Source organism: Delphinus delphis, chromosome 2 (assembly GCF_949987515.2).
Source record: "Delphinus delphis chromosome 2, mDelDel1.2, whole genome shotgun sequence".
In the NCBI taxonomy this organism is placed as follows: Eukaryota; Metazoa; Chordata; class Mammalia; order Artiodactyla; family Delphinidae; genus Delphinus; species Delphinus delphis.
Window position 1 is genome coordinate 9761000 of NC_082684.1, and position 26925 is coordinate 9787924.

A 26925-nucleotide genomic window follows, 5' to 3' on the forward strand; every position below is an offset into this window, starting at 1 on the left:
TTTGTGGCTACGGTTCAATGACCCCCTTCCCAGCTGGCTCGTGTCCCTTGCCAAGCACTCCTGGACTGTGTCCTTGCTGGGGTGGGGCTGTAGGAGAACCACGCACGAGCCAAAGAGCGGAATCATCAGGGCAGAGAAGGAGGGTGGAATCTGCTTCTCGAAGGTTGGCTTTGCCAGCTCAGCTCTAGCCTCTGGTCCCACAGCAGACATGCCTCTGGTCCCACAGCAGACATGCCTCTGGTCCCACAGCAGACACGCCTCTGGTCCCACAGCAGACATACCTCTGGTCAGTGTTTTGGTTTGGGGGCAGGGGTTTCTGCTTCAGGCCAGGTGGGGCTCATGTTCTGCCGGCCTTTGGGACTGGCCAGCTCTTCTCTCTTTGCAGGGAAGCAACAGGCTCACTCCCCTGCAAAGAGCGGTGGGTCCCCCCATCTCCCATGTTCCCCTGGTCCAGCCTGTGCTTCCCTGGCCAGGAATCAGGAGGGCAAAGGTCCAGAGGCCTAGAGGAGGTCACACCGTCAGGACCCTGGACTTTGGGAAGGGGCCCTTGTCCTCACAGGGACTTCCCAGGCTTGGCTGGTTCCTTGTGAGTGTGGCAGAGAGAGACTGAATTTCGTTTCTTCCCCAAGCTGCTGTCTCCCTTCATTCACGGAGCTGGATTCCGACTGAGGTTAAGTTGGGCAGCCCCTGTAGAGGAGGCCTCGCTAACTGCTGCAGAGAATTGTTCTGCAAAGCTAAGGTTTCTGTGGGTCCCCGGTGCCCCCACTGGTAAAACTGGAATCACCCTGGTGCCCAGCTTGGGGATTGGGCATGGGGTCTACGCCACAACTCTGGGTGTCAGAGACATCAGATCCTGAATTATTATTCTTTCTTTCTTTCTTTTTTTTTTTTTTTTTGCGGTATGCGGGCCTCTCACTATCATGGCCTCTCCCGCTGCGGAGCACAGGCTCCGGACGCGCAGGCTCAGCGGCCATGGCTCATGGGCCCAGCTGCTCCGCGGCATGTGGGATCTTCCCAGACCGGGCCACGAACCCGCGTCCCCTGCATCGGCAGGCGGACTCCCAACCACTGCGCCACCAGGGAAGCCCTATTATTATTAGTTCTAATCAAATTAAATCTCACTGGATGGCAAGAAATTCATCCTCAGCCATGCTGGGGGACCCCTTCTTCTGAGAGGTGTGAAATGTTCTGTTCAGGGGGTGGGTAATCTTACTCAGCCCAGAACATTCCACGGTGGCCCTGGGTCTTTGGTCCACACTCGTCACTGTGGTGCCTTTGTCCGCCACTTTGCTGCCCACTGCTGAGCGGGACTTGGGCTCCCTGCTGGGCGCCTGCTGTCCCCGTTGCCTGCTACGGTCCGGCAAATCCTGCTGCTGGGCCCAGCCCTGAGCCCCAAACCAACGCTCTTTTCCTCTCTGGGGGAACCTCCCTGCTCCTCACGCTACCTCTCTACACCCCACTCAGAGCACAGAGACAGCCCTCGTAAGGAGGTTCTCTAACCTCACTCTTTGATAACACGCATAGGCAGGGAAGTCCCTCTCTAGCAGGGGTCCCCAAGCCCTGGGCCGGGGACCGGTTCCCGTCTGTGGCCTGTCAGGAAACTGGCTGCATAGCAGGCACACGAGCGAAGCTTCTTCTGCTTCTCCCCGTTGCCCACATGACGACCTGAAGCACCTCCCACCCTGCCACCACCCGTGGAAAAACTGTCTTCCACGAAACCGGTCCCTGGTGCCCAAGAGCTTGGGGACCGCTGCTCTGTACTATCATCGATGTCATCATCATCGTTAACCACTGTCATACGAGGTAACAAAAAAGGACTGGGACCATTGCCCGTTTGCACGTGTTGGGGGAGGGTCTGCATAACCGCTCAGTGGTTTATAAAGTCCACTAACATATCTATGTTCTAATTAATAGTGTTTTTGAAAAGTAATATTATAATCCTATGAGGTAGACAAAGCAGAGATTGTTATCACCATCTCTGAGTGACGCAGTGACCCGCCTGGGACCACAGAGTTGTCAGTGGGGCAGCCCTGGACACGGCAGGAGCCCCTCCCCGACCCCACCCACAGCGAAGGCTCAGACGGCCCGCCCACTGGGCCATCAGTCTAAGAAAACTGACTGCCAGCCTTAGGGAGACAGGCTGGGGAACAGCTGGAGCTTTAGGCAAACGCTGTGCTGTCAGTAAATAAAATCAGAAGGTAAGCAAAAGATAGCGGTAACGGTGAACAATTTTGGAGTGATGGGAGATGCAGTGTGGGCCAGGCCATGTGCTAGTGTATCTCGCAATGTCACTGTAACCTTGGGTGGCGTTAACCATTATCTTCCCCCATTTCATAGGCCTGGAGAGTTTAAGTACCATGACAAAGGTCACACAGGTAGTGGAGACGAGCCCTGGAATTGGAGTCTAATCTTATTTTGACTGCAGAGACCAAGGTTTAGTTGCCAAAGAACTAGAATAATAACAGTGAATAATGACAACAGCTAATGTTACCAGATAACCTACTATTTGCCAGGCGTTGCGTATCAGCCTTGGTCCTCCAAGAAGCCAAGACCAAGGTGAGGTTAGATATGCAAGACGTTTAATAGGGAACCATCTGTGAGAGAAAATGGGACGGGAACCCGGGGTGGCTGGGAGGGACACGGTCAGTCCAATGCAGGTCCGACCCTGAGTCCGGGAGAGCAGGGAGAATCTTGGGCTGCCGGGTGGTTCTCAGGGAATTTGGCAAGGCCGTGGCGTGTCCCGAATCAGTCACCCCTCAGAGGAGCCCAGTGTCCTGTGGTAACGGGCCTGCCTTCGTGTTCCTGTTTGGTCACTGGTGGGAACAGCTGAGGGAGCGAGGCCTTGGTGCCAACGGCAAACTCAGAGATAATTCTGAGCCTCGGCTGGGGACCTGGGCCAAGCCCACTCCCTGCAGTGGGCCTGAGAGGCAGATTCTCATGGTGCCACACACTGGGACATGCACTTTACATGCATTTTCTCAGTTAATTCTGGAAAAAAAAAAAATCTGAGAGCTGAGTACTACTATACACCCACTTTACAGACAAGAAAACCAAGGCCAGGGAAGTAATGAAACTTTTCTGGGTTCACGCAGCTGGAAACAGGCCCACCGGGGAAGGGAGGGCACTCCTATCATCAGACAGCTCTGGGCGGTTCTGTGCTGATTAATCTCCATCGCCCGCTCGCTCCCACCCCAGAGCCCTTAGCAGCCTGCCCAAGGTCACAGGAGGAGGGGCAGGGGCTGCGATTCGAACCCCAGCTCCTCTGGTCTCAAAGTCCTGCCTCTTTCCATGTCTTGCCACTGTCTTCCCAAGGCTCTGCCTGTTGGCGTGTTGTCTAACTCCTGGGAACTGGCTTTGTGTCCACAACAGAAAATATGCCAGCTAGAGCCAGAGGGCCGCGTGAAGGTGGACATGGTGCTGCGGGCGGCCGAAGCCCTCCTGGCATGCTGCCATGAGGACCAGAAGCCCGAAATCCTGACCCGGCTGAGGGACGTCAAAGCGCAGTGGGAGGAGACGGTCACCTACATGACCCACTGTCACAGGTAGGGTGGCTGGGTACCTTTCCAGGCCTTTGTCTGCGGCTGCTGCCGACCCTCCGTGCCCACCACCACGCTGGCCTGGGGCCGCTGCCCAAGGGACATTTCTTCGGTCCTGGGATTAGTGGGAACAGGATGCTCTCTTGGGATGTCAGTCAACCCTGCCTGCCTCTTTCTAATTATAATCAAGCTTAATGAGGATAATAGACAGTGGGAGCCCATCGTGTTTTGCCAACAATTAATTCTTGGTAGACTTGCCGCATGTGCATCCTCCCAAATGGCCCCGGGGGGTAAGAAGGCCTGTTGCCTTGCTAGCGCTTTAGCCCAGATTCTCTGCTTGTACCAGGGAGCCAGGTCAGGGGCGGGGGCTTTGCCTGACCTGGGATCGCCTCTTGCTCTGCTGGTTACTTGCTGTGTGGCCTTGGGAAAGTTACTTGACCCCTGAGCCTCAGGCGCCTCATCTGGACAATGGGTATAGTCAAGTGTTTCTTGAAGGTTTTTAGGAGGATGGCGGGGGATAGCAAATGTCGAGAGCCAGGCACAGCGCTTGGCACACAGGAGGTCCTCAGTGGGCAGGAGCTGCCAGCATCTTCTCCGTCTTTATGAAACCAGAATGTTGAGTGGACCGGGGGGACTTTACTCAGTGTTTTCTGCTTTTCAAACTCTTTCACTTGGAATTCCAAACGAATAGCTTGATGTTGGCTGGACCGATAGGGCCATCTCCACGTTACAGACGGGGAAACTGAGGCGGGTGCAGAGGCGGGGTAATGCAGCGAGTTCATGGCACGCCTGGGACCCGTGCACAGGCCCCAGCCCTCTGTCCCCGCTGAGCGGTGACGAGCCCACAGATCCTATTGTACCCCGCAAATTAAGAGACACACTCCCTGTGGCAGTCTTCTCGTGACTGCTAGTGGGCACCCATGTGGTAAGAGCCAGGGTGACTGTGTGTGGAGTCCCAACACCAGAGAGAAACAACTGTGGGCATCGTCGTGCATCACTAATAGGAATTGGGGGTCCTGGTGGCTCAGGGCATCAGCAGGCTGGGGGTTCTCAGAGCAGGTCTGGAATCTGAGCCACCCTGATCATTAGCCCCATGGAGCTTGTCTCCCAGACGGGAGGGTCTTGTCTATCAGGACTGGGGTGAGGCCTGAGAGGGTGTCCTTGTGCCCCCTCCCACAGCCCCCCAGTACTGGGGAGGGGGCAGCGGCACGGCCTCCCCGCCCATGAGCCTGGTGGGGGGATGCTCATGGCCGTGGCCTCTGCCTACAGCCGTATTGAGTGGGTGTGGCTGCACTGGAGCGAGTACCTGCTGGCCCGGGATGAGTTCTACCGCTGGTTCCAGAAGATGACGGTGGTGCTCGAGCCCCCCGTGGAGCTGCAGCTGGGCCTGAAGGAGAAGCGCTGGCAGCTGAGCCACGCCCAGGTGCTGCTTCAGAACGTGGACAATCAGGCCACGCTCCTGGACCGGCTGCTGGAGGAGGCGGCCTCCCTGTTCAACAGGATCGGGGACCCCAGCGTGGACGAAGCCGCGCAGAAGAAGCTGAAAGCCGAGTACGACGCGGTGAAGACCAAAGCCCAGGTGGGTGCGGGCAGCGGGCTGTCTTCACCCTTCATCCGTCACCTGCTCCCATCTACCCGTCCAGCCACTCGTTTGCTCCCTCACCATCTATCCATCCATCCATCTACCCACCATCTACTATCCACCCACCCGACACCACTCACCCACCACCACCCACCCATCTCCCCACCCTCCTATCCAGCTGTCTACCCACTCACCCATCTACCTCCCCTCTAAACTAACTACTAAATCCCTTATTTACTATCTACCCACTCACCCCTCCATCCACTTACCTACCCATCCATCCACCCATCTCCCCACCCTCCTATCCACCTGTCTACCCACTCACCCATCTATCTCCCCTCTAAACTAACTACTAAATCCCTTATTTACTATCTACCCACTCACCACTCCATCCACTTACCTACCCATCCATCCACCCATCTCCCCACCCTGCTATCCATTTGTCTACCCACTCACCCATCTATCTCCCCTCTAAACTAACTACTAAATCCCTTATTTACTATCTACCCACTCACCACTCCATCCACCACCAAATCCCTTATTTACTATCTACCCACTCACCCCTCCATCCACTTACCTACCCATCCATCCATCCATCCCCCCACCCTGCTATCCATTTGTCTACCCACTCACCCATCTATTTCCCCTCTAAACTAACCACCAAATCTCTTATGTACTATCTACCCACTCACCCCTCCATCCACTTACCTACCCATCCACCCATCCATCTCCCCACCCTCCTGTCCATCTGTTTACTCGCTCACCCATCTACCTCTCCACTAACCTAACTAGATCTCCTATTCCTCTCTCCAGCCACTTAATCACCCACCCATCTATTCATTCACCTACTCATCAACCCACCTATGTACTCTTCACATACCCATGTCCTCATCCATCTCTCCGCTATCTACTACCCACCGTTTACCCCTTCACCCACTTACCTACTCACTATCTACTTGTCACCCATCCCTTATCCACTCACCCAAGCATTATATAACTACCTACCTGTCAATCTTCCACCTACCCATTCACCCACCCCTCCACCATCCATCCACCCATTGACACATTATCTACTATCTGTATGGCCAGCGTTGCTCATGCTTAATACACATGTGGGTACGTAGTAAGTGTATGTTGACTGACTGACTGATGGACTTTGAGGTTCACTTCCACCCAGCTCCCCTCCCCTCTCCCTCCCTCTTTCCTTCCTTCCCTCCCTCCTCCTGCCCTTTAGTCCTTCTCCTTTGCTTTCCTCCTCTGCTCTTTTGTCCTTCCCCCAATTCCTCTGCCCATTCTTTGTCCCCGTCTCTCACCTCATTCTTGCCTTGGTTTAAACAGTCCATTGAGTTATTAAGTTCAATTTTGTTTCAAGAAATTCTATTTGGTTTTGTATTATATCCGTCATTCATTTTTTTTCTTTCTTTCTTCTTTTTTTTTTTTAAATTTCCTTATTTTATTTATTTATTTTTTAATGCATTGGGTCTTCGTTGCTACACGCAGGCTTTCTCTAGTTGCGGTGAGCAAGGGCTACTCTTCATTACGGTGTGTGGGCTTCTCATCGCAGTGGCTTCTCTTGTTGCAGAGCACGGGCTCTAGACGCACGGGCTTCAGTAGTTGCAGCATGCGGGCTCAGTAGCTGTGGCTCACGGGCTCTAGAGCGCAGGCTCAGTAGTTGCGGTGCACAGGCTTAGTTGCTCTGCGGCACGTGGGATCTTCCCGGACCAGGGCTCGAACCCGTGTCCCCTGCGTTGGCAGACGGATTCTTAACCACTGCGCCACCAGGGAAGCCCCTCTTTTTTTCATTGTCCTTTTTCTCTTAAACTTGGCACTCCTCTCAGGTACGGATTCTATCTGTAGTCATTTTAATCATGCACATTTTATAATCGTCAGGCTGCTCTAGTAGCTGAAGTTCCTGGCCTGATACTGCCGTCTGTTGCGTCCCCTGACATGGTGGATCATTTCCTTGGAGACTTCGTAATTCTGAGCTGTGAGCTCATCCTATTTGGGGCCTTATCTGCAGAACCCCGTGGCTGGGCCTGGCCCTCAGAGAGCTTGTGTTTTCTTCAGCCAGGCTACCATGGGAATTTCCCTTCAGGGTTCCTACTGAGGGTCACTGAAATGTTTTGGGGGTTCCTAAATCAAGTGGGTTCTCTGCACTTGAACCCTAAGCCAAAATGATGCAAGAGGCTCCTGGCTCCATACTCTGAAAGGTGACTATCTTTTCATTTGTCTTTTCAGCCAGACCCCAGGCTGAAACACATATGCTTCTGTCTTGTATTGTGCTGGTGGGAAGGTTTTTTTCTCTAGTTCACCCTTTGACAGAGGGGGGGTCCCCTGAGTATTCTGCCTTTTTGCCGTGGTCTCTGCCCCCCTGGGCCCAGAGTCTTACCTCCTCCTCCAGCCTGAGCATTAAACCCAAGAAGACGTCAAGCACATATGTGGGTTTAGCATCCTGGTTTCCATAGCATCTTTGCATCTGGTCCACGGGATATCTCTTACCTTGGTGTGTGCGGTGTGTGCGTGGTTCTGCATTTAAATGATGCTTGTTACATTTTATCCAGCATTTCTGGCTGGCTACGGTGGAAGGGTATTCAGCGCTCCCATGTTGCTGGAGGTGGAAGTCTCCTGGGTCCTTCAAGTTATGGGAAATGTTTCTATAATAAGCAGAGATCTGAGAAACCTTGAGTAGGAATAGGACGCTGGCCCCAGAATGCTTGGAAAGGGACCTGGGTTCCAGCCAGGCTCTGCTGCTTCCCAGCTGTGTGGCCTCGGGGTGCTCACCCTACCTGGAGCCAGGGTGTAGGACTGAATGAGTTTGCATGTGAGCTCTTTGAAATTGGCAGGCATTTTCCCAGAATAAAGGATGACTTGTGCTCTCGGTAGCAGTGAGAAGAAATAGCGACAACAATGGTGTCTGCCACGTATCAGGTGCTCTGAGCCCTTCATTGAATGAATGAGAACCCCGCCCCTGCAGCTGGGAGGCTCAGAGGACAGGCAGGTGGGGTGGAGCTTGGCTCTCAGAGCTGTAGCCAGCTGGTCCTCCCTCACGGCATCCAAGTGTCTAGAGCCCGCTTAACAGCAATTCTCTCTCCAGGTCTGCCCCACGGGCTCAGGCAGGGGAGGTGCCTGGCCCATGGCCTCCTTGCTGCTGAGACTTTACAAGAAACAGGTGCTTGTGCCAATCAGCAGAGAGCGCCTCGTGCAGGAAATAGAAAGTGGTTTTGTGTGTGTGTGTGTATGTGTACACGCATGTGTGTGGAAGGGGCATGCCTGGGGCACCGGTGAGCACCAGTTCTAAGAAATGATCACCTCAGAGATTCTCATCGTCCCTCCAGGGAACCCTCCCTTCACTGGATCCAAAAATTCATAGAAATCACAACTCTTATTGGCGAATGCTATCTTTTCCTAGTCCCTTCATGGCTTTGACCTCATTTGAGCCTCCCAACCTTCTTATGTGGTAAGTAGAGAAGGTATGACTGGGCCCTTTTTTAAAATTTTGACTTAAAAAATAATCTACAGATAAACAACAAGGTCCTACAGTATAGCACAGGGAACTATATTCAGTATCCTGTGATAAACTACAATGGAAAAGAATACGAAAAAGAATGTATATATCTATATGACTGAATCACTCTGCTGTATACAGAAGAAATTAACACAACATTGTAAATCAACTATACTTTAATTAAAAAAAAAATAATAATCTAAGGGTCAGATACCCCTGGCCCATCAGAAAGAACCGGAAGTCCTAGGCGACTCCCTATGTGGGGTCCTCCTTTGGTGGTTGCCCCGGGTCCTGGGTGAGTCGCTGCAACTGTGTCCATCAGGGGAGATCAGGGGCTGCCAGAGCTCCTGTGGGTCCAGCTCAGAAAGTGGACGCAGTGGTACATGGGAGGTTTCGAGCCCCTGGATGAGGGAGCAGGTTGTTTCCAAGGGTTTTCCCGAGGCGGAGCCCAGCTGGCAGCATCCTGGGGGCAGGAGCCTGGGGGCTCTGCCTACGATGAAGGGGTGGGGGGAAGCTGCCGCCCTGGCAGAAGCCCTCCGAGTTGCCAGACGGGCTGGTGAATTTTGACCTCAGTGTGGAAACTGGGGGGTGTGCAGGGTGACTGGACCCTATGAGAGAAGGCAGTTCAGTTTGGCCTTTTGAGCTGTTGACTGAAGCTCACAGACCCTTGGTTTTCTGCTTCTGGCTGCCAGAAGTTTGGGAGCTGTGTTCTAACTCACAGGGAGCCCGGTTAGCTCTCGGGATGGGGTTGGGGGTAGGGGTGGTGAATGGGGAGCTGTTTCTTGTCTCTCCCAGAGCCGGCAGTAGAAGATTGAAAGGCGGTATGAGGGAGAGGCCAGGGCAGGCCCCTACAGAGCCTCTCTGAAGTTATACTCAAACTGTCATGTGCATGTGCATTTTGTTGGTGAGAACAGTCATAGCTTCCAGATGATGCCATGACCTTCAGAAGACAGGAGCTACTGAGAGGGGCAAACTGTTATATCACCCTTAGCAAGGGTCCTCTTCAGTAAAATAGGATATAGCTTCCCCAGCGTCAGCCTCCCAGGGCATACCCCATACTGGGCCTTCCAGCCCCAGACGAAAGGAAGACACTCTGGCTCCACCCTAAGCAGGGTGAGGGACACTGCATGTCCAGTAGTCCTCAGAGGTTCTTGGTAGCCCGGATGCCTCCTGGTCACCTGCTCTGGACATTTGATGAAGGTCTCACCTTGCACTAAAGTCAGACGAGAAAGCCACCCTGAGGCAGGCAACTGAAATCCTCCCACCCCAGTGAGAGCAGGAGAGCCACGCAGGGACCCCTAGAGGTCCCGGCCTATTCAAAGGGTGGGAAACGTCCCTGGGATATTGTCTTAGTCTGCTCGGGTGGACAGAACAGAATACCATAGACTTGGTGGCTTAAAAAACAGGAATTTGTTTCTCACAGTTCTGGAGGCTGGGAAGCTCGAACTCTAGGTGTCAGCAGATTTGGTTCCTGGTAAGGGGCCTCTTCTTGGCTTGAAGATGGTAACCTTCTTGCTGTGTCTTCACACGCTGGAGAGGGAGGGTCAGCAAGCTCTCTGGTGTCTGTTCTTATAGGGGCACTCATCCCATCCTGAGGGCCCCACCCTCATGACCTCATATAACCCTAATCACCTCCCAAAGGCCCTGCCCCCAAACACCATCACATTGAGGGCTAGGGCTTCATGGTGTGAATTTGGGGAGGATGCGTCTCAGGCCATAGGAGATACCGTATGTATTAATATCTCAACGTTCACCGAGGAGAGCCCATTTCATTATTTCTTGCGCTGGTTAACAAGCCACTACTTTTGCCTCTAAAAATCCAGTTTTGACTTCCAATGTGTTAATTTAGCAAGGCCTCTGGTGTTGATAGGGACAGGACCACAGAAGCACGGCGGGGGTCACCTCTGGACTGTATCCTTCGTGACCACCCCCTGAAGGGAGATTCTTGATCAGGGTAAGTGGCCGAGCCCGGGAATTAGCAGTGGCACAGCCAGCAGAAAGCCACTGAAAGCCGAGAATAGACAAAGCAGGCTGGTTGCCCGTAGGCGGGGCCTGCTTGTTTACTTTGCCTGATGGTTTTTAATCCAATGATTGTTTTCTGAAGGGCCAGGCAGATAGTAGCACCCTCCTCCTCCCTGCTTCCCTCTGTGGCTGTGTTTGTTTGGCATCTCGGCCAGGAATCAGAGCCCTTCCTGCAGCCCTTTGCAGAGGCACAAATCCACTCCCGCCCTTGTTAATTGGTTGGGTTTTGACATTCCTGACAACTCTGCCCACACAGATGGTTTGATTGTTTGGTGTAACGAGAGGAGGTGAAACCCTCTCCCATTTGTCACCCACATTCCTCCGACGTGCCCTGCCCGCCCGTGGCTGAATTGCGTTCTGTGATCTCTTTACGCCTGGCACAGAGCGCAGCTGGATGCCTGCCCTGCTCGGCCGCGTTCCTCTCCTAGCCGCCTGCTCACCGTCACAGAGGCTCTTATTTACTCTGGATCTCCCCCAGTGCCAGCACCTCATTCTTCACACACACAGAGCCGCCAGCCGGCACTTTTATTGGAGAGTTTGCTGCACTGCAACCTTTATCACCATCAGTGTCAACCAGGGGCCCAGCCCCTATTCTCTGCTCAGTATTCTTGACCCACTTTGTTTCGTAAATGAATCTTCTCCTGGATGGAGGAAGCTCGGGGAGGATTCTGGTGGATGCAAATAACCCTGCGGGGGACGGGGAGCAGCAGGGGAACCTTGGTCCACTTTCTGAATTCAAGCAGCCCCGTGTTTCCCATCTGTCAGGCGCTGAGCCTCCCTCCCATAGTGAGAGGATTCTCAGTTCTTCACTGAAGGACTTGATCTTGTGCCTTGGTTTCCCCGTCTCTGAAACGGGGATATTTTCCCCTACTTGCCATGGGTGTTGCAAAGGTTTAAATGAATTGGTGTTTCTAGGTTTGGTGAGGGGCTTCTCCACGGGAGGGGAAGGCACACACACATAGCCAGGGGGGTTTTTCAAATCCACGTGTCCGTCTACCCTTCCCAGTTGAGAATGGTTGGCTTAGCCTCGCAGAAGGTCAGGACCTTCCTGAACGTGGCCTGACTCCATGGCTGAGAGCTGAGGTCAGCAAACCACTGCCCATAGGTTCAACCCAGCCCAATTGCTGACTTTTTTATGACCTGTAAACCAAAAATAGTTTTTATATTTTTCAATGGTTGGGGGAAAATTAAAAGCAGACTATTTCATGACATGTGAAAATGATAGGAAATTCAAATGTCAGTGCCCATGATTCATTTGGTTGGAATACAGCCATTCTTTATGTGTCTGCCTGTGGCTGCAACTTGGGTGCTACGATGTAAGTAGCACACAAGTGGTGGAGAAGTTGCAGCGGAAACCACACGGCAGGCAAAGCCCAGAATATCTCCCGTCTGCGAGAAAGAGAGATTCTGCCACCCGCTGGGCCTGAGCAGTGATTCTGGAGTCTGAACTTGGCGTTTAAATCTTGTCTGCAAGAGTTATGTTACCTCCCGACACCCATTTGGATACTCGCATAATGGGACAGTTTGGGATCCTTGTGAAGATATTAAATACGATAATGCCGGTCTATTTCCAGGTACATAGTAGGTGCTTATTAAACGAAGGTCCCCTGGTTCCTTTTTCTTGGCTCTCCTTGGAGAGATCCCTCCCCCGGCACACACCCCACACTTAGTTACATCTGGCCACTCAGCAAGCACTTAGTCTCAGAGCCTGCCCTGAGCGGGACCAGGGAGATGAAATCAACCCCCGTGTCCTTAGGGAGCGCTTGGTCCCCACCAGATGACAATTCGGTAGACAAGGCTGGGGGAGAGCCACAGCCTGGGGCAGTGGGCAAAGCCTCAGAGCAGGTGGGGCCTGGAGATTAGCATTGCCATGTGGGCACCTCTCACTTGGTTGGGTGTGACGAGCAGAGGGACACAGGTGACATAGTCACAATGGAGCAGAGATGCGTTGGCCCAGCCTTGCCTCGCAGGTTGGAATCTTGGTGCTTTCCTAGCCAGGTGACCTTGGGCAAGTCATTTCACTTTCCGTGCCTTGGTTTCCCCATCTATCAGACTGGGATAATAATGGTACCACATTATGGGGGCAGTCAGGAGCATTCAGTGAGATGATCTTGTACACAAAGTTCTTAGGGCAGCGCCGGCACCTTGGTAAGTGCTCAAATGGTAGTGTTATGTAGTTGTTACCACGGCCCCATCTTGAGTGCCATTCCTAGGACGTGGCAGGAAGAAAAGCCCACTGTGTGGTTGACAAGCCCAGTGCTGGCATGTTTTGGTCTCCAAAGCCAAGAATTTCTTGACTGATTGCTGATGAGGTAGAGAAGAATGTCCGGGATCTTTGTGTCCAGCGAAAGGGCTGAGGCGAGGGGCAGCCTGGGCTGGGGACCTTTACGGCCGGTGACTCTCCTCCCCTCCCACAGAACAGAGTGGACCTGCTGGAGCAGGTGACCCAGGAGCATGAACATTTCCAGCTGAGCGTGGACGAGTTCCAGCTGTGGCTGAAGGCGGTGGTGGAGCGGGTGCACGGCTGCATGGGGCGCAAGTGCCGGCTGAGCACCAAGGACCGTCTCTCGGCGCTGCAGGTAACCAACCCCCGGCAAGGCTCTGCGAGAGTGGGGAGGGAGCGCTCATGGCTGGCGGGTCTCTGTTAGAGTTTATTTAATAAGATGGGACTGGGAGCCAGAGTGGGGAGGGAGCGCTCATGGCTGGCTGGTCTCTGTTAGAGTTTATTTAATAGGATGGGGCTGGGAGGTCCCAGGAGATGCAAACATCCCTGTACACAGACCCCACAAGAGGAGAAGCATGGGATGTGGTGTAGATCCCATGCTTGGGGCCTCGGCTGCTTTATGGAAGTCTCTGAGCCAGCAGGGCATTTGGAAACCCAAGGCCACAGCAACATGGTCTAGAGCAGCTGGGCTCAAATGGTGGACATTGTCCACGTCTGGAGACATTTTTGGTTGTCACAACTGGGAGTGGAGGTGCTCCTGGCATCTAGTGGATGGAGGCCAGAGATGCTGCTAGACATCCTACAGTGCACAGGACAGCCCCCGACAGCAAAGCGTTATCTGACCTCACATGTCAGTATGTGAAGGTAAGGAACCCTGGCGTAAGCATCTAACCTGCAGGAGAAGCTGGGTCCACTCTGGGCTTCCTGACTTGCTGTGATCCTGAACGAGCTTCCGACTCCCTCTGTAAAGTGAGTGGGTAGATTATCTTCAATAATTCAAGGACCACTTTATAATTTTTGACACAGCTCTACAGCACCTATACCGTTTATTTAATATTTGTATTTAAATTGACTCTCTTTTGAAAAAGCCAATGAACAGTGGCCACAAAATATCTTGTATGACGTGTGCAGTTTCCCCACTATCTGAAAGTCGTGTTCCTATGGAACTGTTCTTGAGCCGAAATGGTGTGTAGCAGAGAAGTGGCGGTCCAGTGGTTAAGGCTCTGCTGCCTCTGCAGGGGGGGCGGGTTCGATCCCTGGTTGGGGAACTAAGATCCCACATGCCGCGCAGCACGGCCACAAAATTAAAAAGAAAAACAAACAAACAGGAAACAAGCGGAGAAGTCATTACCTTTTCTCGCAAAAGCTAAAATCCTCTTTGGATTTCTTTCAGGTAGCGAAAACAGGTACTACTGTAGGTCTTTTGTAAAAGCAAAGTGATATACACTGTTGTGGCCTCTCCCGTTGCGGAGCACAGGCTCCGGACGCGCAGGCTCAGCGGCCATGGCTCACGGGCCCAGCCGCTCCGCGGCATGTGGGATCTTCCCGGACTGGGGCACGAACCTGCGTCCCCTGCATCGGCAGGCGGACTCTCAACCACTGCGCCACCAGGGAAGCCCTAAATTGAACTTTTCAAAAGTGTGGGTATCTGTAAAAGAATGTTCACAGCAACCTTATTCATAACAACCCTAAACTGAAAACAACTCAGATTTGTATCCGCAGAGTATTGGATAAACACGTCATAGAATAGAATATATGTACAAAGACATATTAGTCAATGAAAAGGAATGAAGTTCTGATATACCTGACAGCATAGAAGAATCTAAAAAACATTATGCTGAGTGAAAGAAGCCAGTTTCAAAAAATAACATATTCTATGATTTCAAATAGATGAAGTTCTAGAATCTTCTGGGATGTTAGAAATGCTATATTTTGATAACAGTGTGGACTGCATGGGCATATATATTTCTCAGAACTCTTTGAACAGTAACACTTAAGATCTATATATAGATTTTCTCAACTTACAGTAGGGCTACGTCCCAATAAACCCATCGTAAGTTGAAAATATCGTAAGTCGAAAGTGCATTTAAAACACCTAACCTACCAAACATCATAGCTTAGTCCAGCCCACCTTAAGCGTGCTCAGATCATCTTCCATTAGCCTAAAATCATCTAGCGCAAAGGCTGTTTTATAATAAAGTGTTGAATACCTTATGTAATTTATTGAATGCCATAGTGAAAGTGAAAACTATGTTGGTTTACACTCACTGCCGCTGCCCAGCATCGCGAGGGAGCATCGTGCTGCATATCACTAGTCTGGGAAAAGATCAAAATTCAAAATGCAAAGTACAGTTTCTACTGGATGCATATTGCTCTCATACCGTCGTAAAAAAAATCATAAGTCGAACCATTTTAAGTCAAGGACAGTCTGTACTGTACTCCGTGTAAGTTGCACTTCACTAAAAAAGTGAAAAAAATATTTTGGAGGTATTTTAAATAAAACAGACAAAAGTGTTTACCAAAATTTTTTTTAATATTAGAAGGCAATGAACACTGATTTAAAAAGAAATTTTATATCATTGTCATTAATGGAATACTAATACTCATTCAGAATTGGTAGATAGCCACACAAATAGATGTAATGAGGCCAAATGGCGCCGTTAGGTTCTATTTACTCCATACTTTTGCCAGCTGAAGGCTTCGAGCCTGAGGCTGCCTCCGTCTCTGTTAAAAAAGCAAGATTAACAAATGTCAGAGAGTGTTAAAGACAGAGAAGTACCCAACAGAGACTTTCCCCTTCACTTAATCACATGGCTTGTAAATGACATGGTAACGGAATCGCATCCTGCATGTTACAAAGGCAGACAGTCCACCCCTTGGAAAGGTGCCTTGGGTCTAGCCTGGGAATAGGAATTACCGCTGGGCATGACGCTCCCAGAGGTCCTGGGAAACGCAGCACGTGTTTTCTTTTTCCCCTCGGGTTTCTTTCCCACCGCCTCCCTGCTTTAGGACATCGCCAGCGACTTTCCCAGGGGCGAGGAGTCTTTGCGGAGGCTGGAGGAGCAGGCCGGGGGCGTCATCCAGAGCAGCTCCCCTCTGGGTGCAGAGAAGATCACCAGAGAACTGGAGGAGATGCGGAATGTTCTGGAGAAGCTGCGTGCACTCTGGGAGGGGGAGGAGGGGCGGCTGCGGGGCCTGCTCTGGTCCAGGGAAGCCTACGAGCAGCAGAGGAGGCAGCTGGAGGCCGAGCTGGCAGAGTTCAGGAAGGGCCTTCAGAGGCTGGCGGAGGAGGACCTGGAACCCGCGGCCAAAGCAGGGACCCAGGACGAGCTGGTGGCCCGCTGGAGACTCTACTCGGTAAGCAGTGTTTGGCAAAGCCGCGGCCCAGTCCGGGTGCCGTGTGTGCCTCGGGGCATCCTCTGTGCAGCGGGAGGATCACGCTAAGTCTCGAGCACGCTGGCTCTGGTCTTCCTGGATTTTTGATAATCTCAGTGCCCCGAGCACAGTAGACAAATTGGTTGTTTGTACCTGTTTTCTGGATGAGGAAACTGAGGCCTGGAGAGATTTCCCCCCGCCCCCACGACATCCCCAGCCTCACATGATGAGTTGGTGGGTAAATAAGAGGTGGACCGGCTCCAAGTTTGCCATTCGCTTGCCTGATGGTAGGATGTGGTGAGCACTTTCCGAGCACAGAGCAGGGAGTGTGAGGTCAGAGGCAAGGCTCTCAGTGTAGAGAAGATGAGGAACAAACGTAACCAGGGCTCTTAGGAGGCCCAGCAGATGATGCCCATCCTGGGGAGGGTGGGGGCACTCCAACCCAGACACGGTGTCCATTCGGAGCCCCCTCCCACTTCCCCACCCATGTGCCCACTCACGAGAGGTTTGACGTGAGGACAGAGAGATTTTTCAAATAAGGATTAACACCCTTCTGCAGTCCTTTATTTACTATATTAACTCAAAGGGCTAGCTTGTCAATTCCATTAGGGGAAAGATCTAAAAGGAAAGCCCCCAGGCCCTACCTCCACTCCAGATTGTTCTGTTTCTTCCCCTCTTCTTTCTAACGTTTGCTCATATGCAGAAATATTTGTGTGTAGGTAGAAACGAAGCATCCGTGCTCTTTAACATCACTCAGCCTTGTAGGAGACCAGGTTCACTGCAGTGATCAACTTTCTACAAAGGGAGTTGTTTCCCTTGTAGGATTGTCTGCCTTGGCACAGGGCAGGGGTGGTGTGGTGCGGTGGTGAACGGCGGGGACTTTCGGATCAGACTGCCCGGGTTCGAGTCTTGGTTCCTCTCCTTGCCGACTGGCTGGCTTTGGAAGAATCTTTTTTTTTTTGGCCACACCGCTCAGCTTGCAGGATCCTAGTTCCCCCAACCACGGATTGAACCCCGGCCCTCGTTGGTGAAAGCGCGGAGTCCTAACCACTGGACCGCCAGGGAATTCCCGGGGAGAAGTCGTTTAATCTCAGTTAAATGTGACAGGGACGTGATGATAATAAGACCTGCCTTCCACATTCCTTATGAACCTGTGAAAACAAAAGTGCTTAGAACAGCACCTGCCAATAGCATCGGGACTCAGGGAACATATGGCTCTTAGCAGGAGTTCTAGGTGAGGGCCAAGGTCAAAGCAAGCAAACTGGCAGGGATGGAGTTCGGGGAGGGTAAGGCCTGGAAAGCCCTGCCAACACTCCCGTGTCCCGACAGCCGCCACCTGGCCATGCCCGGCTATGTTTCAGGAAGCCTTTCCCGAAGCAGGAGGCAGACCACATCCCTACAGGTGCTGCCTGTCCCACCCGGTTCAAGTGTCAATTATGACCAAGATATGACTAACCGGAAATCAGTGAAGGGGAATTTCAGAACTTGTTCGAAGATCTCTGTTCTTCAACTAGCGTTTATGTAGTGAGAAATGCTCCCGCCCTGTACCCGGTGCCTTGTCAAGCGGGGGTGGCCCCGTTTTACCCCCGAGGGACCAGGACCGATCCAAGGCTGCGCAGCTGGGAAGGGCTGGAGGTGGGTTTTCAGGCCAGCCTGTGTCCTGCCAGAGCCCGTGCGCTTTCCACTCCCCCACCCTGCCTCCTACTGAGCATGGGACCAGCCAGAGTCAAGGTCAGGATCAAACTCCACATTTCCCAGGATAGCAGGAAGAGGCCGCATCCGAAGTGCCTGAACGTGGCTGAGTGGAGTGGTCGGGCTGCTGGGTGGAAATGTCCTCTTGCCGACAATAAGTGGATTCACAGAGCGTCTTCAGGTCATTGTTTCCTTCAGTGCTGAAGGGGCAGGTTAAGGGCCAGAGGGCCCGGCTCCAATGTCAGGTCCACCGTTGCCCAGCTCTGCAACTGTCAGAAAACTCTTGGCCAGAGTTTCCTTGTGTGTAAAACGGGGACACAGAGAATTACTGTCTAGGACCATGGCGAGGCTTCAATGAATGGGACCACAGGGCACTCAGCACGTCATCACTGTTCCCTAAGTATTAGTTATTTGTATGATTAGGTGTTAGTCGATGGCAAGGCTGTGAGGTAGGTGATGATAAAGAGAAAAACCTGCTCATCAAGAGCAAACAAGGGGATTCCCTGGTGGCGCAGTGGTTGAGAGTCTGCCTGCCGATGCAGGGGACACGGGTTCGTGCGCCGGTCCGGGAAGATCCCACATGCCGCGGAGCGGCTGAGCCTGCATATCCGGAGCCTGTGCTCCGCAACGGGAGAGGCCACAACGGTGAGATGCCCACGTACCGCAAAGAAAAAAAAAGAGCAAATGTGTTTGGGGTCACGGAGCGGGAGAGCAGGGGCTGAGCTCTCGGGGCCCCTGTCCCTCCCCTGGGGGACCGTTTTCCCCCAGGCTGGCCCACTTCCACAGGATATGCTCACCCCGGTGCACACACACCGCCATCCCATCTCGGAAGCTCACCTGTCCCGTCGGGTGTTGTCTGTTGCTGCAGGCCACGCGGGCGGCGCTGGCCGCAGAGGAGCCTCGGGTGGACCGTCTGCAGGCCCGGCTGAAGGAGCTCATCGTGTTCCCCGAGGACCCACAGCCCCTCGCGGGCAGCGTGGTCTCTGCCATCCAGGAGCACCAGAGGTACCGGGCGGGCCACGGGTGGTCCTGGACCTCATGCTCAGGGCCTCTGCCCGTCTGACGCCAGCTGCAGAGGTGCTTGCACCTCTTGCTGCCTGATAACAAATAGTTCTTGTTCTTATCAACGACTGGCCATTATAGGGTCTCACTGGGCTCAGGTACTGACCCCTTTTCGAAGTATTTTCCATTCTGCTCCCAGAAAGAGGCCTGAACTTTGCTTTTCTCTGTGCTATGTGGCCTCCTCACTTACTTCCATCAAGTCTCCTTATGCAGCTTCGCACGGGGGATGGGTCCCCTATGTAATGGCCAAAGGGGAGGGCTTTTCACTAGGCCAGCATTGTGCCCCACTTGCTGACGGCCGTGCTGATGTAAGCGCTGGACCTGACTTCAGACCAGCCGCTACCTCCGTGTCCGCCCATGGGTTCGGGCGCGGCTAGGTCCAGCTTCTTAGCCCAGCAAAGACCAGCAGTTCAAATATCCACCCTGTGTGGAGCTGGGCACAGTGTAAATTCAGAATCGCTACCTGTTTTTACTGCGTGAGGCTCAGAGGTGTTTGGAACACAGCCCAGCTGTCCCCGCCCCTGTAGCACTTCTCATCCTCCTGCCTCTGATGCAGGGGTTTTCCTCGAGAAGGAACTCAGGGACCTCCTGCCTTGCCAGGTGACTCTCGCCCCACGGTGTGCACAGGCCCTACATGTGTACGCGCAGAACAAGGGTCTGGATCCTCCACAAGACGCTGAGGTGGTGGTGAGACTGAACCTCCTGTGCATAGCGGGCCATGGGAGAGGGTGGCCGAGGTCTCCCTCCCCTTCGTTGCTCTCGTGGAGGGGGCAGGTGCTGGTTATCTATGACTGGGTGCTAGACATTATATCTGTACATATATATATATGTATTTTTTTGGAAATGTAGTTGATTTACAACGTTTTGTTCATTTCAGGTGTATAGCAAAGTGATGCGGTTATACATATATATCATTTCTTTTTCAGATTCTTTTCCATTATAGGTTATTACAAGTTATGGAATATAGTTCCCTGTGCTATATACAATGGACAGCATATTGGAAAAATTATTTGTAGAAATTATTTGGGCCTCAAGTAATGGCATCCTACTCAAGAAAGTATTCTGTTTTGCTTCCGCGAGGTGCCTGGGGGCAGGCAGTACCAACCTGGGGGCCCCATAATTCCTCTTCCAGGCTTGACTCTTCCCCTGGTCCAGAAGCTGGGATGCAAGTCTATTCGAGGACTGGCTTACCTCTGGTGCCCTTTTGTCTGGACAGCGTAGGCCTCAGGGTCCCGTGGACAGCCCAGTAGTCCGTAGAAGAGGAGAGTGCCCGGCCTGGAAGCAGCACAAGCCGGGCGCTCTGGGTTCTGGGCAGCGGCCTTGCTCCTATACTGACCCGCTCTCTCCTCTCTCGGTTCCCCCTCCACGGTGCTCACAGCATGAAAGCCAAGAGCAGCAGGCTACGTAATGCCGCGGGCGTGGACCTGTGGCGGCATTTCCAGCGGCCCCTGCAGGAGCTGCAGCTGTGGAGGGCTCTGGCCCAGAGGATCGTGGACGTCACCGCCAGCCTGCCGGACCCGCCCTCCATCCACACCTTCCTGCCGCAGATTGAGGTCCGCATGGCTCTGTCGGGAGGGCTGATGGGTGCAGCTGGGGGAGGCCACCAGCCAAGCATAGCATTTCAGGCGCCCCCGCAGGGACAGGCGTGTCTCTGGGTCCTCCAGATGTCTGGGTGGAGCCCACTGTACCCTGTCTGGTGAGTTCTAAGTGCACAGGAAATGTCAACACTTGTAGTTATCAGCGACAAAAGTCACCGTCAGTTCTTGGGAAGGAGGTGAAGCCTGGTGCCTGGTGTGGCTCCAGGACTGCACGGATCTGTGCTCAGCCTTTCTCTTTAGGACCCTGCTGCAGGCAGGCCTCAGGTGGAAGCCTGAGCAGTGCTGAGAAACAGGGTGTCAGGCCATTACCTTTATTGTGTGTCAGTTGGGATGCATGTGACAAGTGACAGGAAACCTGGTCAGTGGTGGCTTAAAACACAGAGACGGGACTTCCCTGGTGGCACAGCGGTTAAGAATCTGCCTGCCAATGCAGGGGACACGGGTTCGAGCCCCGCTCCGGGAAGATCCCACATGCCACAGAGCAACTAAGCCCGTGCGCCACAACTACTGAGCCTGCGCTCTAGAGCCCGCGAGCCACAACTACTGAGCCCACGCGCCTAGAGCCCGTGCTCTGCAACAAGAGAGGCCACCGCAATGAGAAACCCGTGCACCGCAACGAAGAGTAGCCCCCGCTCACCTCAACTAGAGAAAGCCCGCGAGCAGCAACGAAGACCCAACGCGGCCAAAAAAATTAAATAATTAAACAAACAAACAAACACGGAGACTTTCAGGTCGTCCCAGAGCTGGCTTGATAGCTCAGCAGTATCTTCCAGGACCCAAGCTCTTTCCAGCTCTAAACCACGTCTGCCTTCATGGCCCCAAGGTGGGTGCCACCACTGCAAGTGTGCATCCTCACTGTGTATTTGAGCTCATGCTGTGTGGTTGTATATTCAGATACTTTCAGTTGACACATACGAACTTCTCCTCAGCGGCCTTTAAAATGGGTCAGTAAAGCCGTCACTTGAAATGGCTGCAGAATATTCCACGTCATTTTTTTTTTTAAAGTTTCTGCACTTCGATTGTTTAGGTTCTTTCCAGTTTTCATTGCCATCATTAGCACATGTTGATTATCTATGTACATGGATTTTTGTTTCCATTTCTACCATTCTCCTCATTTTACTGATGAGGGACTGGGGCCAGGGAGAAGTTAGGGAGCTTGTTCAAGGTCAGGCTGCTCAAGAGAGCAGAGCTGGGGGCAGCATGGTGGGTTCTAGACTCTTGTCTAATGTTCTTATCCATGTCTTCACTCTGGCTCCTGAAAATAGGTTTGCGAGGCATTCAGAACACTTATTATCATTTGACTGTTGAGAAAAACAAATGTCCCAGAGGGGAAGCCACTTGCTCCATGTGACACAGCCAGTAAGTGACAGGGCTGGCTTTGACCTGCATCACAACTATATTTCATCCTGTCCTTCCCACTAAGGCAGAAAGCAAACCGGGACCTCCTTGAAGCAGGAGAGAGGTCCCGTCTTTCTCGAGTATGACCCAGGACTCCCAGTGCGGGAATTTCGCGGAGCAGTGGGTTGGAACACTTGGGGCCAGGACTTTGGTTTATTCACGTTTGGACGCTGTTTGCTGGCTGGAAGTATGTCTTTCATCACTCCCACCGGCCCACCTGGGCGGGATGGATTTCACAGGCCAGGGCTCGAGCTGCCAGCTCTCTCTTGTCTTGACTCAGCTCCTGCATCTAGCCTCAGAGCAGCCTGTGCATCTGCAAAGCTCCAGCCAAAACCTGGGCGTGGCTGGTGTATTCGTTCCCTGGGGCTGCTGCAAGAAAGCACCCAAAACTGGTGACTTCAAACAACAGAAGTTCATTCTCTCAAAGTTCTGGAAGCTGGAAGTCCAAAGTCAAGGTGTCAGGAGGGCCTTGCTCTTCCCAGTGGCCCTAGGGGAGAATCCTCCTTTACCTCTTCCAGCTTCTGGTATTTGCTGGCAGTCGCTGGTGTTCACTGGCTTGTAGGTCCGTCACTCTGATCTCCGTGTCTGTCGTCACGTGGCCATCTTCTCCCCATGAGTCTTCTTTTTTTTTTCCCACCATATCTTTTTTGAAGGACACAATTCAACACGTAACAGTTGGTTAAATAATAATGGCTGAGAAGATCTGTCTTTTATGGTGTGTTCACTCTGGGTCCTGCAGTATGTTAAATGCTTCCTAGGCATTTAAGCCTCACGGCAGCCCCGTGAGCTAGGGTACGACTACCCCTAATTTACCGATGAGGAAACCGAGGCTTGGAATTGCCCAAGTTCTCCCAGTTAGTATGGAATCCAAACTCATGATTGCAACTCCCCAGCCTGAATTCTTAACCCTCATGATATTGTGTCTGAGTCTGGTGAAAAGGGGGTGAAGGTGACTCCCTACAGCTAGAAGCTTGACCTCTGTGTAGCTAATTGCAAACCACACACCTGGGCTGGGGTCTTAGTTCTCCCTCTCCCAGCCCCGTGCCCAGCTCAGCATCTCTGTAACATCATCAGATATCAAATGGAAGGACTCTGGCCAGCTGAAGACCAAACCCCTGGCCTCCAGGGCCCCTGTGCCCTCAGTTAGAGAAGCAAGAGGTATTTGTCCCCAACAGCTGTTGATCAGCAGGAGCCTGAAGCGAGGAACAAGGCTTTGGGGGCAGGAAGAGTGCATGTAGACTGGGAATGTGGTCAGGGGAGGCTTCCTGGAGGAGGTGGGGCCTGGGCTGTGCAGAGTTCAGGCTGCCTGCTTAGGAGCCAGCTGCCCATTACACAGGGCTGCTGAGTCCCCTTTTCCTCCCCTTCTGCCCGGTGAGCTCCCACACATCACGACTTCACTCAGGTGCCACTTCCTCTGGGAAGCCTTCCAGAATTTCCTCTAATCATGATCCCATAGGCCCTTAGCCCCTTCGAAATGTCCCATACACCAACTGGGGGATGGCCCACTGCTGTCGGTGATAGAGGATCACTGAGTAGAGGATCAGACTGGTTAGTTTGGGGTTCGGCTGCAGTTTGGACGGTCAATTTTGGGGGGCGGCTGGGAGGCAGCAGGCGGTCAGGAGCTTCTGGGGTTCAGGTGAGCACAGTCAGTGGTGGGGGATGGAGAGGGGACGGATTTCCAGAACACGTAGGAGGTAGAATTCTTGCTCAGGCTTTGGTAATAAGATGGATGTGGAGGTGAGAGAGGAATCAGATTGACCCTGACATTCAGGGCCTCCTACCGCCCTCCTGCCAGCCCGTTTCTCCTTACGTTTGCTGCTTCCTTGGAAACCAGCACCAAGGCCCAGCCTCCTGGGCAGGCACAGCCAGAACAGGTGCGCTCCTGGCCCCATCTCCAGCCTCATCCTGCCCTGCGGCTCACGGAGGCCCTGTCTCCCCTAGGCGGCCCTGGCGGAAAGCTCCCGCCTGAAGGAGGAGCTGACGATGCTGCAGCTGAAGAAAGACCTGCTGGGCGGCATCTTTGGCCAGGAGAGAGCCACGGCCCTGCTGGAGCAGGTGGCAACTTCCGTGAGGGACAGAGACTTACTGCACAACCGGCTTCTGCAGAGAAAGAGCAAACTGCAGGTGAGCCCCACTGGCGGCCCTCAGCCGTCGACCCAGCCCTCCAGGAAGGGCAGCCCTGCATCCTGACCCCAGCTCTGCCACTGGCCACCACGTGGCCCTGGACATATCGCTTTGTCCCCCACGACCTCAGGCCCCTCATCTATCATCTGGGTAGGATTATGGCGCGATCCTTCGCACCTGTCGGCCTCCCACCTCTGCCCCCAAATTCCCTTCTTCACTGATCAAGTCGAACTGTTTTCTGCAAAGAGCTGGGGACTGTCAGATAAGAAAATGCAGAGAAAAACACTTGTAAACTTTAAACCACTGGAGAGCTGGGAGCTAGTATTATTAGGGACACTTTTAAACGGCCACACGAAATCACAGACATAACATGGGATGTTGTGGCCAGTTTCTTTTAGGTAACAAATGTTTGCTGAGCGTCTAATAATGATGATGATGAAAGAGATGGTCTCTGGGGCACTGACCAGGGGCCTGGCACCTGCTAAGAGCATTACATCCCTGGTCTGATCTAATCCACGGAGCAAACATTTAGCAAACATTTGAGGGTTCGCAGGGCAAGTGGTCTCTGTTGCAGCTTCTCAACTCTGCCGCTGTAGCATGAAAGCAGCTGTAAATGAATGGGTGTGGCTGTGTTCCAATAAAACTTTATTTACAAACACAGGCCCCTGCTGGGACTTGGGGTGTGTGGTAGGAGATGTAGTTTGCCAGCCCCTGTTCTAGAGGCAGAACAACTGTTAGGTGAGGACACTACGGTCCTCAAGGAGGGGAGTCAAACACCTCAAGGGCTCCAGGAAGGCTTCCTGGAGGGGGTGGCGCCTGAGTGAGTACGAGCCAGCCAGGAGAAGGCTGGAGATAGAGCAGCTAGTCTGTGAGTGTCAGGTTGTACCACTGGGAGCCTGAGAAGAAAGCTGATTTGTGTGCTGCCTGTTCTGACTCCGCAGAGCTCACTCGCTCAACACAAAGATTTCGGAGATGCTTTTGATCCCCTGCAGAGAAGGCTCTCAGACCTCCAAATCAGGGTCCGTGCTGAGAATGGGCTTCAGCGGGACCTTCCTGGGAAACAGGCCCAGCTTTCGAGGTTGCAGGTAAGAGGTCTGTCGGGCCTGAGTCACCTCTACTCAGATACTCAGCTGTGCCTAGAAGCAGCCCCCTGCAGTAACAGTAACCAGCAAAGCAGCGGCCAGCCCGATATTTAGACCCTCCCTTGAGAACTGACCTTTCATCTCAGATGAATCTCTGCTGATATACCTGATGGTTCCTGGCCTCAGCAAGGCCTTTAGCACCTCCAAATGGCTGATTCTTGAGCCTAACAAAATGATAGGCTGTCCTTTTGCTTACTCCATGGTTCCAAAGTCTAACGTGAATATTTACTTTTAAAGTTGCTTCACTAAGTGTTCCTAATGAGTCCAGAGGCCTTCAGTTAAATAAATGATTTGGGGATTAAGAATAAATGTTTGAAAACACACTGGACTGTACGTAGGCTGATCATGAATAATTGTTGGCCACGTGAGGAGCTTGCCGGTTTTTAAAATGCACGTGAAACAACAATTATCTTTTTAAAACCCAGGCACAGCTCATACATAACTGGGAATGTTCTTTGGAAGGTATTAAAAATGATGCATTTGGGGCTTTAAAACTAAAGCTGAGATGTGATTTTTCATATTAAGAAGTGGTCATCAAGTCTGAGTCCAGACGTGAGTTTGTCCCCCAGAGATGCCTTCTGGTCTTTAGCAGTTTATTTTCATGGTGTCTCAGAATGTTTTCATCTCATTTTTAAAATTCTCACCAGTCCTGAGAATGGGCCCATCAGACAGCCATATGGTGCAGCGGATGGAGAGGGGGAGTCCCACGGTCCCGGGACCCTCCCAGTCTCTCCCACTCGGAGCCCCCGCCCTGATCAGCTTCCACAAGGAGAAGCGGAAAGCGCGCTCCACTCATTCCTTCCTCTCCTGCAGGGGCTACAGGAGGAGGGGCTGGACCTGGGGGTGCAGATGGAGGCCATGAGGCCTCTCGTCCAGGGGAACTCCCACCACCAGCACAGAATGGACCAGCTCTCCTCTGACCACCAGACCCTGCACAGGTCTCTGGAGGTAAGGGGCCAGCAGAGGGTCTGTGCTGTGACAGAGACATCTGACACTCCTGGGGACCTCCTCCCTCTTTTCTTCCTTTGTTCCTTCCAACCCTTCTTTTTCTTTCTCCCTTCCTTTCTTCCCTTCCTCATTCATTCAGGAGCACCTCAATTACTGAGCACCTCCTGTATGCCAGGCAGTGTTCTGGGCTCTAAGGATTGAGGCAGCACGAGCAGGACAGCCAAGGCCCCTGCTCTCCTGGGTTTAAGTTCTGGTGGGTAGATGAACAACGGAGTCAGCAACAAGTTAAGCATACCATTCCACATGTGCCAGGAAGCCAAAGCACGGACCAGGCTGCACACACGCAGCAGTCCCCGTCACGTTTGTGGCGGTAACGCCAGGTTGAAAGGTGGGTCCTGGTGGCCGTAAGCCCCGTATGCAGTGCCCTCTAGTGGCCACCTGGATCTTGCTGGGGTCCATGCAGGATCGATGCCCCTTTGGTGGTGGGACGGCCAGTAGGTGTGGGTAGTGGGATGGCTCCTTCAAAACTGGCCTGAGGACAAGTTGAAATGCAGGCTCCAGCCCCACCCTGACACCGATTTAAATGGCATCCTGGGTCTGCGTTTGTAACAAGTGCCCCCGGCGTGCAAAGCCAGCTGTCAGGCAGCCACAGCTCAAGAACGCTAGTCTAAGGCAGGGTTCTCCACCCTTCCGGACCCTGCATGCCCTATGTTAATA

At 52.9% G+C, this 26925-nt stretch overlaps 1 protein-coding gene across 4 annotated transcripts in view; it reads left to right on the forward strand.

Annotated features, from left to right (window-relative positions):
- SYNE3 (spectrin repeat containing nuclear envelope family member 3) overlaps positions 1-26925 on the forward strand; it is a 90491-nt gene that overhangs the window by 43575 nt on the left and 19991 nt on the right. For all 4 annotated transcript variants that reach the window (XM_060003967.1, XM_060003966.1, XM_060003969.1 and 1 more), the window contains exons 3-11: positions 3370-3542; positions 4806-5115; positions 13063-13224; positions 15879-16226; positions 18805-18941; positions 20377-20551; positions 23936-24118; positions 25060-25203; positions 26074-26208. In XM_060003967.1, the coding sequence (XP_059859950.1) occupies positions 3370-3542; positions 4806-5115; positions 13063-13224; positions 15879-16226; positions 18805-18941; positions 20377-20551; positions 23936-24118; positions 25060-25203; positions 26074-26208 (1767 nt within the window). The remainder of the gene's footprint in view (positions 1-3369; positions 3543-4805; positions 5116-13062; positions 13225-15878; positions 16227-18804; positions 18942-20376; positions 20552-23935; positions 24119-25059; positions 25204-26073; positions 26209-26925) is intronic.